The sequence below is a fragment of the Hyaena hyaena genome, unplaced genomic scaffold, assembly GCF_003009895.1.
Source record: "Hyaena hyaena isolate Hyena2069 unplaced genomic scaffold, ASM300989v1 scaffold_1570, whole genome shotgun sequence".
NCBI lineage: Eukaryota > Metazoa > Chordata > Mammalia > Carnivora > Hyaenidae > Hyaena > Hyaena hyaena.
In genome coordinates this window covers 66,002-82,701 of record NW_024082206.1, presented here as the reverse complement: position 1 = coordinate 82,701, position 16,700 = coordinate 66,002, and the positions used below count along the sequence as shown (strand labels likewise).

Below are 16,700 nucleotides of genomic sequence, written 5' to 3'. Positions count from 1 at the left end.
GGCAGTATAACATAATGGTTAAAAAGAAGCAATCTGAAATCAGACTGGCCCAAGTTTATATTCTTTGTCCACCAATTTCTAGTAGAGCATGTACAAGTCATTTACCATCTCTTAAATTCGATTTCCACATTTCATATGTTTATGTAAAAGTTAAGTACGTGGTATATAGAGTCATTAGCACAATGCTCAGTGGATGAAATAATAAAAAAACATTATGGAGTTTTCCTTCTCCTCATATAATTTCACCTGTGACTCTTTTTGTTGCCCAAAGCAGGCAAATATTATAACCATTATCACAGATTTTTTTCATCCATTGCCCAAACCCCATCCCTCTTATGACCTTTCACTTTTCTGCTTTTGTCTCTTATTCAAGGAAAAAGTAAAATCTCAGTGGTTTGCAATTATATTTAAAAGTCTATAATAAATAACCAAATGCAGTATGTGAACCTTAACGAACATTAGATATTGGGTAGAGGGACTGTGAAGCGCATTATTAGGCCAATAGAAAAAAATATGATTATAGACTAGATAGTAAAGTTTTCAATAAATATTAAATTTCCTGCATAAGGTAACTATATAGTGGTTATGTTGAGGAATACTTTTTTTTAGGAGAGACATGCTGAAACATTTCAGTGTGAAGTATCATCATATCTGCAGTCAACTCTTAACTGAGTCAGCCAAGAGAAAGAGAGGGAAACATGTGTACAAAGAGACTGACAGAGGGGCACCTGGGTGACACAGTCAGTTGAGTGTCTGACTTGTCTCAGGTCATGATCTCACAGTTCGTGGGTTTGAGCCCTGCATCTGGCTCTGTGCTGAGAGCTCAGAGCCTGGAGCCTGCTTTGGATTCTGTCTCCCTCTCCCTCCCCCCCCCGCCCCCACTTGCAGTCTGCCTCTCTCTCTCAAAAATAAACATTCAAAAAAAATTTTTTTTTAGGATTTCTTAATTGTTGAAGTAGAGAGAGACAGAGACAGAGTGTGAGTGGGGGATGGGCAGCGAGACAGGGAGACACAGAATGCAAAATAGTCCCCAAGCCCTGAGCTGTCAGCACAGAGCCTGATGCTGGGCTAGAACCCACAAGCTGTGAGATCATGATCAGAGCCTAAGTCGGACGCTTAACTGACTGAGCCACCCAGGCGCCCCTCAAAAAAATTTTTTAAAACAAAGATACTGAGAGAGAGGTAATGTAAATGTGGTTAAATTTTGACAATTGGTGATTCTATATGAAGAGTATATGCATGTTTTGATAGTTTTCAAAATAAGTTTAGAGAAAGTTTATAATAAAATGCAAAATGCTTTCTAAATTTCAGGAGTTTACCTACTACTACTATCATCATCACCATCATCATCCTCCTCATCATCATCATCACCTGGGAGGTAAGAAGCAGTCCCATCGTTTATGAACTGGAAAATTTTAACAAGGACAGAGATGTAAAGAACTTAACACTGAAGCATTTAACATCAATCATGCTCTTTTTCCTTAGTTTTTAAACATCACATTCTTTTATTTTTGTCCTTTCTAAAGTGCTGTTCCTTGAAGCACCTCTTCCTATTCATTAGACACTTCTCAGATATCTCCCTACAAGATCTTCCTCTTTCATGAATTCCAAATCCAAAGATATCTTTTGTGAATACGCCCACCAGGACCTCAAACTAAACATGTACAAAAGTGAAAACTGAGGTGAATAATGGCACACTTTCTAAACTCCTCTTGCATCCGTATGTAGTGGGGCCCAACCTAGAAAACTCTTTCCTCCCTTTCCTCTGACCACCAATCATTCACCACATCCAATTACACCTACTTCTCTGAACGTGTCTCTAGCCCTTAATCCTTTGAGTTATGACTTTAATTAGGTCATCTTTGGCACCTGCCTAAATTGGCACACCTGTGTCCTTACTAGTCTTAATCCACTTCAAAAATACTCTCTATAAAGCGGAATAAACTTCAAAATATAGATCTGATGTTATTCTTGCATTAAAAATTCTTCATTGGTTCCTTTTAGGAAAAGGACCAAATTCCTTAGGAACTGACAAGTGCTTATCTCTCCAGAGGATAACAAATGTTTAAATGAGGAAGGCAGGATAGTATGTGGTTTAGAGCACAGACTCACTGAGTAAGTTTGGATTTAAATTCTGGTCTTTCCACTTATTTCTGTAGCCATAGACAATTACTTAACTCTTCTGTGCCTCAGTTTCCTCATCTGTAGCATGGGGAAATGTTACCTATTTCACATGGTAAGTATGAAATGAGGAATAATGAATTAGTGCACATAAGTATCTGGCACATTGTAAGTATTCTATACTAGCTATTTCACTTACATTTCAGCCAGAATGAGTAAGTGTAGTTCCCTGAATTCACCATGCCATCTCTTCCCTCTAGATCTTAGCAAATGCTGTATATCTTCAGCCCAGAATGCCCTTTCTTTAACGACCAAGGCCGTCCCATTCCCTTACCAGACTAACTCCTACTTCAGGTCTCAGTTTACAAATCACTTCCTGAACCTCATGATTGATTTAGGTATCCCTCTTCAGAGTATCATCCATGTTACATTTGTTGTTGACAATGAATATCCAGAAGCAGAATATCACTGTCCTCTCTTTTCCTAGTTATCTCTGGCAAGCTGTGAATACTCAATAAAACTGAATGGTTAAGGGGAAAGAAGAAATTGCCAACAACTCATACTCCTATTCCATCTCAAGGAATCTAGCAACTGAAATGGTATATAGCTCATGTATTCAAGTTCTCTGGACAAGGTAGTTGTGATTCGCTAAGGGTATATGGTATGAATGACAAAAAGTTGACTAATATATGGGCTAGACAGAACAATGGTCTAGAAAATCACAAACATCCCAACAAGCAATTCCATTACTATATATCAGATTAAATCCTTTATGATTATTTATTTAAGCATTTATTTTTGAGAGAAACAGAGACAGAGCACAAATGGGGGAAGAGCAGAGAGAGAGGGGGAGACACAGAATCTGAAGCAGGCTCCAGGCTCTGAGCAGTCAGCACAAAACCCGATGCAGAGCTCAAACCCACGAACCGTGAGATCATGACCTTAGCCAAAGTTGGACGCTTAACCAACTGAGACACCCAGGCACCCCAAAATCCTTTATGATTATTAAGAAATCCATAGGTCTATAATGTTTTACTGAGTCAACTACACGGACAATCCTCTAACAACTTATTTCTAACCTTTAGGTGCCATTAATCCATACTTTTTTCCACCACAAAAAGGGCATAAATAGCTCACTCTTATATGAATCTTCTAAATTATATAAGAAAATGGATGTAGAAAGAATAGGGATGCTTCTCCTTACAAACCAATTTATAACAGATTCTTTTAAATAACAACATCACTGTATAATCATTTTTATTTAAAATTTACCACCTTCTATTTCTAAGAGAACAATGGTCAAAATAAGATTCTCAGGATGTAAAACATCATGGACTTAAAGGACACAAAGATAGAAAAAGCTTCTGGGAATCTGGGATGGACAGTTACCACACTTGGGCAGATTTTGCATTAAGTTGCCTGACAGATGAGGCAAATTAGGAAACATGTTTTCTGACAAAAATTTACAAATTCATCTGCAAAAAATTTTTCCTCAAACTATATTTAAGTGAACACTGCATGAATCATCTTATAGATAACAAGGAATAACATAACATAATGACCTTATTTGTATAAATGATAAAACGTCATGATTTAAATATGCATTGATTTACAAAATGTTGGCATTAACACAACTTTTTAAGAACCTTTATTTTTTTTACAGATATGTAGTTATTGCATAAAGTGAGGTACTCTTGAAAACAAGAGTTGACTTAAAAACAATTTTTTTTAAATTTTTTTTTTTTTTTTTTTTTTTTAATGTTTTTATTTATTTCTAGGAGAGAGAGAGAGAGAGAGACAGTGTGAGCAGGGGAGGGTCAGAGAGAGAGGGAGTCACAGACTGAAACAGGCTCCAGGCTCTGAGCTGGCAGTCAGCACAGAGCCCGACGCGGGGCCCGAACCCACGAACCGCGAGATCATGACCTAAGCGAAAGTCGGACGCTTAACCGACTAAGCCACCCAGGCGCCCCGACTTAAAAACAATTTGACTTAAAGACGTGATGACAACAAGAACGGTGATATAAAACCTTAGAGATAAGTATACAGTACATCAATTCCCACATAAAACACACACAAATTGGTAGTTACCACTATAAAATGCATAATCAAGTGCTTAGGTAACTTGAACAGTTAAGATTCATTGAAAAAACGTTCCTTACTTGTTCATTAACTTTCTTCTCTTTCTCCAACTCCTTTTCCATGTCCTCCAATTCCCTATCTTTTTGTTCCAATTGCTTTTCAAGTTGGCGAATTTCATCACGTAAAAACCGAGTGTCACGACCACCTGCAGACTGCTGTGCCATCTTAAATAAACCAAAAGTATAAATCAATCTCATTATAATTGGAGAATCAACAACAAATTGACTTTAATGTGTACTATAATCAGCACCAGATGTTTAAAATCGTGTTAGCTTAAAAACCTGTTTTTAAATTGTTTATTCAAGCTTTAGTCTGCAGACTGGCAAGCCCTTAAGCTTCTTCTGAGCCACCCACAGCTACAAATTGACTGTCAATCACTCAGGCTCTACTATAACCACTGAGTCACAGATCCCAAACTAAACTGCAAAGGCAGACAACATAGGCAATGAACTATGAGGGCTTCCCCTGGGCATCAGAACTCCAAAACCAGGCTACAAACCACCAGGGCCTCCACCTAGTCACTGACCTCTAGTGCTCTTAACCTGCCCTTTCCCTCAGGCCCTATTTAGACCAGTGCTATCTAACAGGACTTTCTAGGACTATGGAAATGTTCTCTGCACGGTTGAGTACTGTAGCCACTATCTACATGTGGCTTTGAGCACTTGAAATGTGGCTACTACAACTATAGAACTGAATCTGTAATTGTAATAAATTTAAGTTTAAATAGCCACTGTAAACAGCCACAAGTGATTACTGTTATTGTACTGGATTGGCCCAGACTAAGGTCATCTTTAAAATCTTATGCCTTAGGAGCACATGTACCCCAATGTTCATAGCAGCACTCTCCACAATAGCTAAAACATGGAAAGAGCCTAAGTGTCCATCAACAGATGAATGGATCAAGAAGATGTGGTTTATCTATACCATGGAATACTACATGGCAATGAGAAACAATGAAATCTGGCCATGTGTAGCAACATGGATGGACCTTGAGGGTGTTACGCTGAGCGAAATAAGTCAGGCAGAGAAGGACAAATACCATATGTTTGCACGTATAGGAGGATTAGGAGGAACTTGACGGAGGACCAAGGGGGAGAAGAAGGGCGGAAATGGTGGGGGAAAGGGAGAGAGGCAAACCATGAGAGACTCTTGAATGCTGACAAAAACTGAGGACGGATGGATGTGGGGGGGAGGGGGGGATGGGCATGAAGGAGGGCACTTTGGGGATGAGCACTGAGTGTTATGTAGAAACTAATTTGACAATAAACTATTTGTAAAAAAAAAATAAATAAATAAATAAAATAAAATCTTATGCCTGAGGGGCGCCTGGGTGGCTCAGTCGGTTAAGCATCCAACTGTGGCTCAGGTCATGATCTCATGGTTCGTGGGTTCGAGCCCCGCATTGGGCTCTGTGCTGACAGTTCAGAGCCCGGAACCTGTCTTCAGATTCTGTATTTCCCTCTCTCTCTGACCCTCCCCTGCTCATGCTGTCTCTCTCTCTCAAAAATAAACAAATAAAACAAAATCTTCTGCCTGATTGGGCACCTGGCTGGCTTTGTAAGTAGAACATTCAACTCTATCTCATGGTCATGAGTTTGAGCCCCATGTTAGGGGTAGAGTTTACTTAAGAAAAAAAAATCTGTGGCAGAGTAAATTCATTTAACTTCATGTTCCTGTTATTTGGACTCATGGTCTGAAACATCCTTTGGTCATCTACCTGTCTCACATTCATCTCTTTACAATACAGTTGTATTACTCCTCTAGAATAAATATTTTTCTCACTTTTTTCCTCCTTCAGAAAACCTTCCATTGTGCTCTCAAAAATCTTCTGTCAAAATAAATTAATATTTTACCCTCCCCCCAGCCCTCTTACTGAATAATGTGCTCTATCTCCCCACCTTAGCTCCAATTTGGTTCCTTTGGTATATTAATTCTTTTGGAACTCTTTTAATTGGGAGATGCTCATTCTTTCACATTCCATAGACCTTAGGGTCAAGACATGGTGTTGATTTATCCCAACCTGCAACTTCCAGGCTATCATTCATCCACCATCTGTGAAAACTCTAGCTGCTTTGAATCCACATGATATCCAGTTATCCAATCCTACCCACTCATGGTAGCAGCAAATTACTAACTTCCCAACTGCTCCCTCTCAAAATTCATTGGCACATGGCTCCTAGTCTTCCACAAAAAGTCCCACTAAGCAGTTTCTACATCCATATAACTTTCATATTCTGGTCTCTTCTCTCTCTCTTTTTTTTTTTTTTAACATGCTTCTTGAATTCACTATAGCCCCCCACTCTCATGCCCACACCAGAACCTTGTCCCAGCAGAAACATTCTCTCATGATTCCTAGTATAACTGCCCTGACTTCATAGGACCCTCTAATCCCTGGACTCCTCTCTAACCTCTCCCACCAATGAAATCTTGATTTCTTTACCCATCAGCTGAGATTTCATAATCATCACTTCAACCACTTTCTTACTAGTATCTCCCACAGTCCTACCCTTCCATTCCACAGCAGCAGCCTCGCTAAGCACTAACAGAATGAATCCAACATCAGAATTCATTAAGTATTAAATGAGAGTGGTTGAGACTTAGGCGATGGATATATAGTAGGGAGTAAAAAATAACTCCTCCCAGGTCACAGAGTTAATAAGTAGAAGAATCAGGATTTGAACTCAAAATGATCTGATTCCCTATCTCCTAATCTCCACCTCATTCTCCACAATATCTGAAGCTTAATCTTCTTTAAAATTTGACCACATATCTTTCCCTCTTATTTTTAGCACATCTTCCACTCTTATTTTTAGCAATCCCTCCAACCTCTCAACTTCCAGGTACTAAATCTACAAACGTAGAAGCTTCTGTACACATCCGTTCTTCATATTAAAAAGGAAGAAGGTCTTTCTTCCCTTTTAAGGGCTAGTTTTTGTAGCACTTTCCTTCCCACAGTCTCAGGAATCTCAATGTATTTGGTTCCTTAACACTACATTCATATTTTGGCTCTTAGTTTTCTCAAAAGCTACTTCTTCTACCATATCTTTCTGCACTATTCCTCAAATTCCCATATGCCTCTACTCCAGCTCAGTTACTAGTAACCCTTGTATATCTCTCTAGTCTGTAAGCTTCAGGCTATTGAAGGTTTTTATTTTGTTAACAACTGGATGCTCAATTCTTAGAATTTAAGGTATGTAATAAACATATAAAATATATGTTGAACAATTACGAACACAATATCATTCTTGTGATTTACCAGCCAATAATAGAAAATTTTAAAAGTAATTCAAAGTAATAAAATTAATAATTACACCCTAGGGAATACAAAAGGACATACCTCCAGTTCATTTTCCAGCTTCATTACTTTAGTTTTTAATTGATTTTCTATTAAAAAAAAGTTTCAATTGGTCAGATTTATCTCAAAACAAACTTTTAAATAAATTTCAATAAAGTAATAAAATCATTTTTAAAGACTCCATCATGATTGTAATAAGGTAACATAAGAGAAAGTAACTTTTACACCTCATCCATGAAACAGGAGGTCTAGAAATATCTTTCAAAATAAATTGGGAATAGACACATTTTATAGAATATGTTAAATGCAATCCCCATTTGACACTATGATAAACTTTTGCCAGGGCATTACCAAATTTTGCTTGTTCTTCTCCAGCTTTTTCAACTTCCTCCAAAGCTAGCTCTACTTCTTGAGCTTTCATCTAAACATTTAAAAAGAAAGGTTATTTTAATATGCCTTTACAAAAGCACTGAAAACAAGGACTTTGTTTCATTTGCTTTTCCAGTATTTATTGCCTTCAGTGCCTGAGATAGGGAGATTTTCAGTAAATGCTTGTTGAATAAACAGATGATTTTCTTATTTAAGACTATAACAACTTCAAAATACCTTTGATTCCTCTTTTTCCCATCAATCTCATATGTAGTAAAGTAACTTTTCTAACATTATAATTTTTTGTAATGTTTTCTTTTTCTATTCCAGTTGTCATTATTCTAGTCCATAATCTTATGTTTACCCTTCTTCACTATGTTCTGTCTAAATAGCTTCAACTCCTTTCATTTTGTCCTTCTAACATATGTAGTTTAGCCTTCCTAAGGCATACTTTGAATCGTGGCTCAAAAACTAACAGCTCCTTATTGCTGATAGCATAAAATACACCTTTAATACCTTTGACAACAGTCTACTGCAGACTATACCTAACACTTATTTCCTCTACAACCTACTATTAACTATCTGCACTTCTCTCCTCAAATGTAAAGAATAAGCACATTTACTAGTCCCAGTTTTTATTTAGGGTGATTTCTATCTGTAGTATACTCATCGGTCTTTGCCCTTTATGAGGCCTTCTCACACCTAAATATCCTAACAAATCCCCTCCTTACAAATCCCCATAGAAGTCATTCATATTTTTAATTCTTACTTCAGAATTGTTAACATAATTAACAAAGGACCTCCATATGTTTTCTTAAACACCCCCATTCCGTTTCCTTTATACATTCTTTTAGGAACTTTAGAGCAGAAATTAGCAATGCTTTGCACACTAAAATCCTCAACCCACATTTGAAGAGATCTCATTTTCCAGTGATTTGGGTACTTTCACATAAAGACTAACTTATTTAAGAACAGTTCCTTAAACGTCCTCTAATAGTCAAATCCATTGTTAAAAACCTGCATACAAACCTTCATTAGTGATTGAGTAATTCTGAAAAGGTGTATCACATTTTCTTGACTTTCATGTTTTAGCTCACTTACTTCCACCTGAGTAAAGAGAAAAGCAACTATTTTACATTTTATAACCCTTAGACAAAATATGAGAACTCTTCCATTTGTAATATTCATTGATTTCATGGGCAACTAAGATTAATCATAGTCTGTATGATCACACATATGCATTGTTTATCAATTAAGCACCTTGGATAAGGAAACCAATAAATTATCCGCCAATTCTTCTTGACGAGGCAGGTCATCTGGGTCAACTTTTATTATTTCTTTCCAGTTTATATTAGGTGGCATCGTGAAATCTTTCACTGCGGTTTACCTTCTGTAATAAAACAGGTGGCATTAGCATCTTCAAGGTAAACATTACTATTTTTGTAGATAACATAATTATAACTCTAAGATGTTAGCAAAGAGCGATGGCTCCTTAATTGTACGACAGACGAGTGGACGAAATAGTCTTGATCAAAATTACAGCTGGCACAAACCAACAGATGATGCACCGGCTGAATAAACTACGACAGTTTCCTTCCTAAAATTTGTCTAGATTAGAAAAAAGATCCTGAATCCCCTCCTCTACCCGCGCCCCTCTTACTACCAAAGGCGCGCGAACATCTAATGGCGCCAAGCGCGAGGGTGCTTGGAAGGCTGAAAGTGGATCTTGATTCGGAGAAGCAGGAACTGGGGGTAAAAAGGGTGGGGAAACGGCTGAAATGAAGACAGCTAGGCCGAGAAACCAGGGCTGAAGCTAGAAGGCAAATGGGTTGCCGACCAAAGACTAGGGATCGGGGAAGCTAGGCTGTTACATACGGGCCCTGCCTGAGGCTTAAAGAACCTGCTTGTAAAGAAACTGCTGCTCCCGCTCACCAAAATCCACCCACCTAACGAAGCCGGGCAACCAGCAGCGTCCCTTCATCGGCCGCACGGACCAAGCTTGGTCCCGCCGCCACGCCCGACCGCTCCCCAGCGCGGTTTCACCCGGACTCTGGATCCAGCCCACTGGTCCAGTGCAAGCAAGAGCGGCAGCTGCTGCTAGGCGACACCATTCCCCACCCAGCTAAAGAAGGAGCAAGGCCCCGGATGCGAGAGGAGCCTACATTTCACGACCTTGGGTGATGCTTTGCGGTTAGATTCTCCTGCAAGATTCCCCTGGACTCTCTGTTAAAGACTGGGAGAAGCGAGGGATGAGGACTCCAAATCCCAGCGTGCAGTTCTGCCTGCAAGCTTGTGGATGCCGGGAAATGAAGTCTCTGAGAAGTGGAGGTAGGCCGTTCCCGGCGTGCAACGCGGGAGGCTGCGACGGTGGTGGGGTGGTGGGGGAGCGACCCGGAGGCGGGAGGCGCAGTGGCTGAGGCGCGTCTGCGCTGGTGATCAGAATTAGGTAGACCATGACTGTGCCTTCGGTGGCGTCACTCGCTGGGCCGCTTACCCTGAGATTTCCCTAAGCCATCTCCTGGTGGAACTGCTCCCAGGTGAGGTCGGGCTGCGGGTCAGCGGCGGGGGAGGAGTTGAGGGGAGCGGTCCCGGCTTCACGAAGCTCGTGCTACTGGGTCGGAAGGACTCGGTCCAGATCCGAAGAGGTGGGAAGAACCCTTCTCCTTAGGGGTTTGCAAACGTTGCCAGGGTAGTGCCCTCTGTAAGAAAAAAAAGAAAGTTTTAGTTTTCTTTGCTCTCAGAATCTATTCTGTACAGTGGGGTGGGGGCCGCGCAGCCTAGATCGTGATTTCAGGGTGAGTGAAGAATCGAGAAAACCACGCATTCTTTTCTGTCCGCCTTACCTGTAGCACCGTAGCCTTCGCAGATCCAAGGACCTGAAGCTTGAGGGACTGGTATAGAGTGAAGGCTGTAGAGAGGGGAGTTTAGGATTTTACCAGGCTACTGCTGGGCTGGAGAGAGAAGGGCCTCAGTACTCAACCAGCCTCGGATCCTGTCACTTGCTTGGTTACCGAAGATGTCTTTATATGAAAGTGTTTCTCAGGTGTTTAGTTCTTTTGGACAAATTTTCCTCATCCTGCAGGGCTCAGCCACTCTGAAATACGATATACTTGTAGGTAACTTTCTTAAGTTGTAAACTTGAAATCGAAATGACATTTTTTCAACTGTTTGGACCAGTGTCTCTCACATTTACGTTGTTTTTAAGACTTTTTCCCAATTGTACTTGGTAGTTAAGTTTTCCTTCCAAAAATACATAGATTTCTTTTCAAACCACGTGTTTGGGTAAAACAAATAGCTCCGTAAAAAAGAAAAACAGATCCTGATTTCATAAGAGACAAATCTGATGAATGTCTTTAAAATGTAGGAAGGATGATTTTGTCTTATCCTTTACTGAAGATTATATGCCATTCATGATCTTTTTCACCATGCTTATGTTACATCCCCGGAACTTACGTACCTTGTAACTCTGAGTTTTACCTTTTGACTAGTCTGTTTTTTGTTTCTCTGAGTTTGCTTTTGGCTTTTGGTTGTGTTTTGTTTGTTTGTTAAGATTCCACATGTTAGATCATACAATATTTGCCTTTTTCTATCTGACTTATTTCACTTAGCATAATGTTCCCAAGGTCCAACCATGTTGTCCCAGTTGCAAAATTTCATTCTTTTCATGGCTGAATAATGTTCCATTGTATGTGTATACCACATTTTCTTGATTCATCTGTCAGTGGCCACTTAAGGTATTTCCATGTCTTGGCTATTGTAAATAATTCTGCAATGGATATGGGCTTATCTGCAATGGAAAGCTCATCTACATAGTAGTTTCCTTTCCTTTGAATGTATATCCAGACATGTAAAAATGATCATATGGTAGTTCTGTTTTAAATTGAGTAACCTCCTGGCTGTTTTCCCAGTTGCACTAGTTTACATTCCCACCAATAGTGCGTGAAGATTCCCTTTTCTCCACATCCTCGACTGCAGTTGTTACCTCTTGTCTTTTTGATGACAGCAAGCTGACAGGTGTGTGGTGGTGTCTCAGGGTTTTGATTTGCATTTCCCTGATGATTAGTGATGTTGAGCACCTTTTCATGTACCTGTTGGCCATGTGTATGTCTTTGGAAGAAGTTCCTTTGCCTGGGTTTTTGTTTTTTTGTTTAAATGTTTATTTTTGATAGAGTGGGAGAGGGGCAGAGAGAAGAAGACCAAGAATCCCAAGCAGGCTCTGCTCTGACACAAAAAAGAAATGGCTGGGCTCAAACTAACGAAACTGCGAGATCGTCACCTGGGCCTAAATCAAGAGTCAGACTCTTAACTGACTGAGCCACCCAGGTGCCTATGCCTGTTTTTAAATCAGATTGCTTTGTCTTTTGCTGTTGAACTGCTTAAGTTCCTTACATATTTCGGATACTAATCCTTTATCACATGTATGATCTGCAAGCATTTTCTCCCGTTCCATAAGTCGCCTTTTCATTTTGTTGATAGTTTCCTTTGCTGTGCAGAAGCTTTTCAGTTTAATGTAGTCCCACTTGTTTGTTTTTCCTTTTTGCCTTTGCTTTTGGTTTCAAATAAAAAAAAATGATTTAAAAAAAAAAATCATGGTCAAGGTCAGTGTCGAGGAGCTAACCCTTATGTTTAGTTCTAGGAGTTTTATGGGTTCAGGCCTTCTGTTCAAGTCTTTAATACATTTTGTGTTGATTTTTGTGAGTACTGTAAGATTATTCATTCTTTCATTCTTTGGCATTTGGCACACCAGTTTCTCCAACACCACTTATTAGACTCTCCTTTCTTCGTTATATATTATTGGTCATTTGCTTATTTCTGGGCTGTTTTATTCCATTAATCTTATGTATTTTATGCAAATACTGTACTCTTACGATTACTCTTAAGTTTGTCACACTATCTCACTTAACTCTTCATCACAGTCCAGTGGACAAAATATTGTCCTCATTTTCCAGCTAAGTTTTCCAAACATAGGCTTGGAGGGGTGAAATACTGTGCTTAAATAGTGTGATTGAATGTGGATCTTTCTGGTTGGAGGACATTGTCTTGACTGCCATACTGCCTCCTCAGGCATGCTGGAACCAGAATCCATGGAGTGCCTGTGCTTCAGTCTTGCTGTCTGTAGCAAATATTATCCCATTCTAAGGATGTAACTTTATTTACTCAAGAATTTGAATTACATTTTTCATGTTCAGTTTTTAATTCGTAATGTATCAAGGAAGAGATGAGATCTAATCATGTGCTTAAAGCTGCATATTCATTTTCACAGAATATGATTTTAGTGTTTTTCTTCTTGTTTTTCATTCATCATCATTATTCTATATATTCATTTACTTGTTTTGTCTGTTTTCATCTTTACTGCCCTTTCTTCCCCTCATCCTCTTGTTCACATTTATATTCCCAGCAACTCAAGGTACCTGGTCTAATGGTAAATTTTATTTTCATTTTTCAAAATGAAAATAGATTCAGAGAAGCTAAGTAATTTCCTAATAGCTGATGAATCTAACACTGTAACCCAGATCTCAATTACAGTCCTGACTAAATGCAAAATCTTGCTTAAATTTCTTTTTTTTTTTTTTTTAACTCATTCTGACAATATTTTTGAGCTTGTCCACTGTCCTAGGATTGGCTTATAACCTCCTTAGGAGCTTCCCAGGTGTAATCTGAAACTAACTTCCGAATGGAGGGCAGAGAGACCAAAGAAAGGGGAAGGCCATTCTAGGTTGGTAGTTGGCAGTTTCACTAAGTAAAGGGAACTTACCTACGAGGCTTGTCCTGTGGAGTGGAAAGACTAATGAAGCCCTGCACCCACCCAGTCTTAAAAGTTTCTATAGAGAGAGGTCTTAACTGGGTTCAGTCAAGTGTATGGTGCAGGTGTTCTCAACACCGTTATCATTATCTCAAGGCTATGTGCTTGGAGTACACTTGGGGATAGCAAAGCTTGCATGAAAAGCAACAACCCACATTCCAAGGGGAAGGGACAGAAGATCACCTGGGCCCAATTTATAGATCAACTGGCAGTCATATCTGTTTGTTGTTGTTGTTTTTAAGTTTATTTTGGTGTACAGGTGGGGGAAGGGCAGAGGGAGAGAAAAGGAGAATCCCAAGCTGGCTCTGTGCTGTCAGCCTAGAGCCTGATGTGGGGTCAATCCCACAAACATGACCTGAGCTAAAATCAAGAGTCGGAGGCTTAACCGACTGACCCACTCAGGGACCCTTGTCAGTCCCATCTTTTCAATAACCTTCCTCAACAGCTAGACAAGGGGGATACAACAGGAAACAAGATTGCTTGGTCTAGGTCCTAATGCATTGTAGTATGTTTGTATGTAACTGTGAATCAAGAAATTTAATTCAAGTTCTACTTCAGACACTCTAATTTTGAGGAAAATCGCTAAAATTTACTATTTCTTTTCACATTTTCTGCATCATTCCATTTTTGCCAAGAGAAGAGATTTATGTGATGATTTCATAAATGTCCTTACTACAGGAACACTTGCCTGGACCTGCCCTCTGTCTGCTCTCTGGTTTTATGAGCAGATTTATCTAACCAAAATCATTTCACAGGAAAGACGCCCCATTTGTAACTGCTACCTCTGTTGCCTGTATCAGTCTACTTATTTTGTTCAGATGTTACTTCCATTCCCTTTTTTGCTGCTTATCAAGAAAGTGAGTGGTAGCTTATTTTCCAGCATCTATAATAAAGCTATGGCCATGAGAAAGTTAGTATCCACTGTGTATAAAATGTTTCATTTTGGTCTGTTGTAGGAGAGAGGGCTCAGTGTGCAGCAAGCCCACACTTGTCTTTTGACATGAGAAGACTGGAAAGATTAGGAGTCAGAAATACAGACTTCACAAACTTTGCAGGCCAAAGTTTCATACACTTTAAAATAATCATAAAATATTGATTATTCTTATTGAAAAAGATAAAATCCTGAAATTATCGAACTGAGAGAACTCTACTTTCCAAGTTAAATATTCCCAGATTCAAATAAAATTTTCCTGTAGGTTTTTTTTTTCCCCCACAGTGGTACTATTGGATTTTTAGAAGGGTAGATGGTACAAACCTATGAGAATCTCATCTTTGATATCGTGGCCAAGTAAGCATTTTTATTTTCCTTTCTTTATGTTCAACAAGTATGTAAGGTACTGTCCTCTGTAAGTAAAGAAAGAGAACCATAGAACTCCGTTTCCATGTCATGAGGCTTCTCATTTGCAGTGAGCCGGAGCTTGGAACAGAGGACAATCCCCAAAGTTAAATCAAGTTGAGAGTTTTGATTATTATGTTGGAACTGAGCATTTCAATTACTGAGTTAAACTGCTTGCATCTTTCCAAGTTTCTTAAAGTAACATTTTATAACCTCATGTTTTTTTAAACCTTTAAATTCAGCCTTAAAGTCCTTAACTTTAAGTGTAAGTGTAAACTTACATACACTGCCTTCCCCTTTTTCTATACAACTTAAATTGAAGGTACTAAATGCCTTAGCTACATTTAAAACGTGATTAAATTGCCTTAATTTAAAATTGCATTTATGATTTTAAGGTATTTTTATTATTTTTAATGTTTGTTTTTGAGAGAGAGCAGGAGCAGAAAAGGGGCGGGGGAGGGGGGAACAGAGGATCTGAAGCAGGTTCTATGCTGAGAGCAGAGAGCCAGATGTGGGGCACAAACTCAAAAACCATGAGATCATGATCTAAGCCGAAGTCAGATGCTTAACCAACTGAGCCTTATTTTTACTCAAAGACTTAAGACACCTGACTTAAAAAGCAAAACTTTCTCAGTACTTAAAACAATTTGTATAAACCTAGTAAATTAAACTTAAAACTATAGCAACTCCCAAGTCCTTACAAAAGTTCCAATACTATTCGTAAACTTGGCTAAATTATTATATTTTTCAACTAAAAAGCCTAAATCCACAAACTGCATGGTCAATAATTTAATATCATGTATATTATATGTATCATTGTATCAGGTAAAATTGCATTTTAAATTATTTTTGAAGTTAATATGTCAAGAGTCTACAGTATGTCAGATTCTGTTAAACATTATAAGTATGCTAATAATCAAATACATCTTATTCTCAGTTATAACTGTGAAGTAGTAAAACCACAGGTTTAACTTACTCCTTTTTCCTCTTAATTTCAATTTTTCCTCTGCTGAGAACATTTAACCAAATAGCAGTTTAACAAACAGCAGTTTGGGGTAAGAACCCCAGTGTCACCAGGTCAGGTACCTGAGATTATTTATGAGAGAGAGGTTTCTGACCCATATACAAGACTTGATTTTCACCTGCCCCATGGTGAATGTTCTTAGTTCTGTTTTTCTGAATTACAGTTATACACACATACATACACACATACACACACACAGTGTAAGAGCAAAATGGTTCTCACACATTAGGTGCTCTGTTTACATCTCCTTGGGAGTGTTGTTCAAGAACTTTCTGGGCCGCCTGGGTGGCTTGGTCGGTTAAGCGTCCGACTTTCTCTTGGGTCATGATCTCACGGTTGGTGGGTTCGAGCCCTGCGTCGGGCTCTGTGCTGACTGCCAGCTCAGAGCCTGGAGCCTGCTTCGGATTCTGTGTCTCCCTCTCTCTCTGACCCTCCCCTGCTCACGCTGTCTCTCTCTCTCTCTCCCTCCTAGAAATAAATAAAACATTTTTAAAAATTTAAAAAAAAAAAACAAAAACTTTCTGACCTAAGTGTGGACTGGCTAGTGGACTTGCTTGCGTGATTTTCATACTGAGTATTTCTTTTTTTGCTTTGTTTTATTTTGTTTTTTTGG

The 16,700-nt window shown here is 39.0% G+C and overlaps 2 protein-coding genes across 5 annotated transcripts in view; one reads left to right on the top strand and one right to left on the bottom strand.

Annotated features, from left to right (window-relative positions):
• The window catches only part of CEP290 (centrosomal protein 290), a 95,904-nt gene extending 85,873 nt beyond the window's left edge, over positions 1–10,031 (bottom strand). Inside the window, exons 1-6 of the mRNA XM_039224240.1 lie at positions 9,871–10,031; positions 9,185–9,314; positions 8,954–9,031; positions 7,907–7,976; positions 7,598–7,644; positions 4,281–4,424 (exon numbers count right to left, since the gene is read on the bottom strand). Coding sequence (XP_039080171.1) covers positions 4,281–4,424; positions 7,598–7,644; positions 7,907–7,976; positions 8,954–9,031; positions 9,185–9,286 — 441 coding nt within the window. The 5' untranslated portion in view covers positions 9,287–9,314; positions 9,871–10,031. The remainder of the gene's footprint in view (positions 1–4,280; positions 4,425–7,597; positions 7,645–7,906; positions 7,977–8,953; positions 9,032–9,184; positions 9,315–9,870) is intronic.
• Positions 10,032–10,302: 271 nt separating this feature from the next.
• The window catches only part of TMTC3 (transmembrane O-mannosyltransferase targeting cadherins 3), a 61,699-nt gene continuing 55,301 nt past the window's right edge, over positions 10,303–16,700 (top strand). For 3 of the 4 annotated variants that reach the window (XR_005526929.1, XM_039224241.1, XM_039224243.1), the window contains exon 1: positions 10,303–10,461. The gene's annotated coding sequence lies outside the window, so the exon portion shown is untranslated. Of the gene's footprint in view, positions 10,462–10,496; positions 10,570–16,700 lie in introns of those variants that run through there. The other variant, XM_039224242.1, reaches the window with a different exon arrangement.